Below are 1,636 nucleotides of genomic sequence, written 5' to 3'. Positions count from 1 at the left end.
TTCATTTTTTCTTGATCGTTGTCCATTTTTCTCGCCAGGTCGTTTTCCGTTTTGATCAGTCCGTCTATGTCTCCTTATGTTTTCTTGAGCAATGTCTGAATGAAACTTCTTTTTTTTGTTGTTGCAAATGGCAAATTACACTCAATATTAGTATCGGTATCGGGTTGGCTACCTCAATTTTCTGTAAATTTTAAAAACGTGTGTACATTGGTATATAATATATTATTTTTAATGAAACTAGTTTGTTCCTAAATGGGAAAAGTTGTCACAGTAACTTACTAAAATCACAAAAATTTTATGATCCCTTGTTCTTTTATACAGTGAATGAGAAATAAAACAGATTTGTTCCTATTAGTACAGGGGTATGAAGTTAAATGTGCCCCCCCCCCCTCACACACACATACACACGCCTTTTATTTCATCCCCTCCCGTATATAAATATTGGACAACTTGATCACACACACGTATTTTTTTTATGTCATTGATTTAAAAAAAAAAGCAGGGTACACAAGGCTAAAGGTGTTTTTAGCATCTTTAATGACAGGAGAGGCTGATACAGGCTGTGAGGCCTGCAACTGGCGGAATAGCTACCCCCACACTTTATACATAATGATGTAGTGGAGGTCAGAAGCACACCGCCTACCGCGGCAGTCAGCCAATCCGCTTCAGCCAGCTCCGTCGGATGTAGCGAGGCGAGCATCTGGTTGGTCCGTCGTCGATGACGTCAGCGTCGCTAAGGCGACAGTCGCGACAACACGCCGCCATGTCGTAGAGCTGCACACCGAAAGCTTCAAAACAGCCGAAACAACCCATGAGGCACGACATCTTAACTTGATGTGGGTTACACTCAAGGCTGGGTCTGCTTCTGGCGTAGGTCGTGTCCATGGAGAGCAGCACAAGCAGCAGTAAGCTGAGCCCCTGGATTGTCCTGGCTGTCTGTGTTGATGAAGAAAAAAGGGAGTGAGGATGGTGCGGAACAAATAACACAGATAGTAACTATGAGTATGTATTAAAAACAACAAACCAACATGTTGTTGCAGTGAATGTCGAATGTGGCGACGTGAGTCGATTGATTGAAGTCTCTGCTCATCGCATATCCGATCTATTTCTAGAAGAATCATATGGGAGTTTATTCGTTTGACAAATTCAAAATTATTCAGAACGGTTCTTGCGTCTTTTCTTACACGAATATCGGTAAACTCCAGTTATACATGTGGTTACTGATTTATTATGGGTTTACTCTTGCAAAGGAAAGAGGCAGCGTTGAATGTAAAGAGAAAGATGCAAAACTGAGAAAAATGAACTGATTCTTCTGTCCTTAAGATCTGTTTCCGCACGAACAAACGGATATCCCAAATATATATATATTTTTTTTAAACCACGGCGGAGGAGGGGGGAGGGAGGGGTATGTTAGGCTACAAGTTGTCCAAATTATCACTTCTATGCTTTAAAGGGACGGCTAATCACCAGAAATGCATCGATCATTATCATTATTATATTATTGTTTCATTCACTTCTAATATCTAATTTATAAGAGAGAGAAGATTAGCGAGATAAAAATCAGGGAAATAAAGAGAAAGTGCGATGAGTGAAAGAGCGAAGAAGGGAAGAGAAAGAGGGGAGTGTGTGTGTGTGT

General features: G+C 40.8%; 1 protein-coding gene across 1 annotated transcript in view; it reads right to left on the bottom strand.

Annotated features, from left to right (window-relative positions):
* Positions 1-514: 514 nt before the first annotated feature.
* Positions 515-1,636, bottom strand: part of LOC101849491 — a 49,887-nt gene continuing 48,765 nt past the window's right edge. Inside the window, exon 3 of the mRNA XM_005107556.3 lies at positions 515-936. Coding sequence (XP_005107613.1) covers positions 652-936 — 285 coding nt within the window. The 3' untranslated portion in view covers positions 515-651. The remainder of the gene's footprint in view (positions 937-1,636) is intronic.

This window comes from Aplysia californica, unplaced genomic scaffold (genome assembly GCF_000002075.1).
Source record: "Aplysia californica isolate F4 #8 unplaced genomic scaffold, AplCal3.0 scaffold00612, whole genome shotgun sequence".
Taxonomy (NCBI): domain Eukaryota; kingdom Metazoa; phylum Mollusca; class Gastropoda; order Aplysiida; family Aplysiidae; genus Aplysia; species Aplysia californica.
The sequence above is the reverse complement of the archived record's forward strand: the minus strand, read 5'-3'. Positions and strand labels throughout refer to the sequence as shown.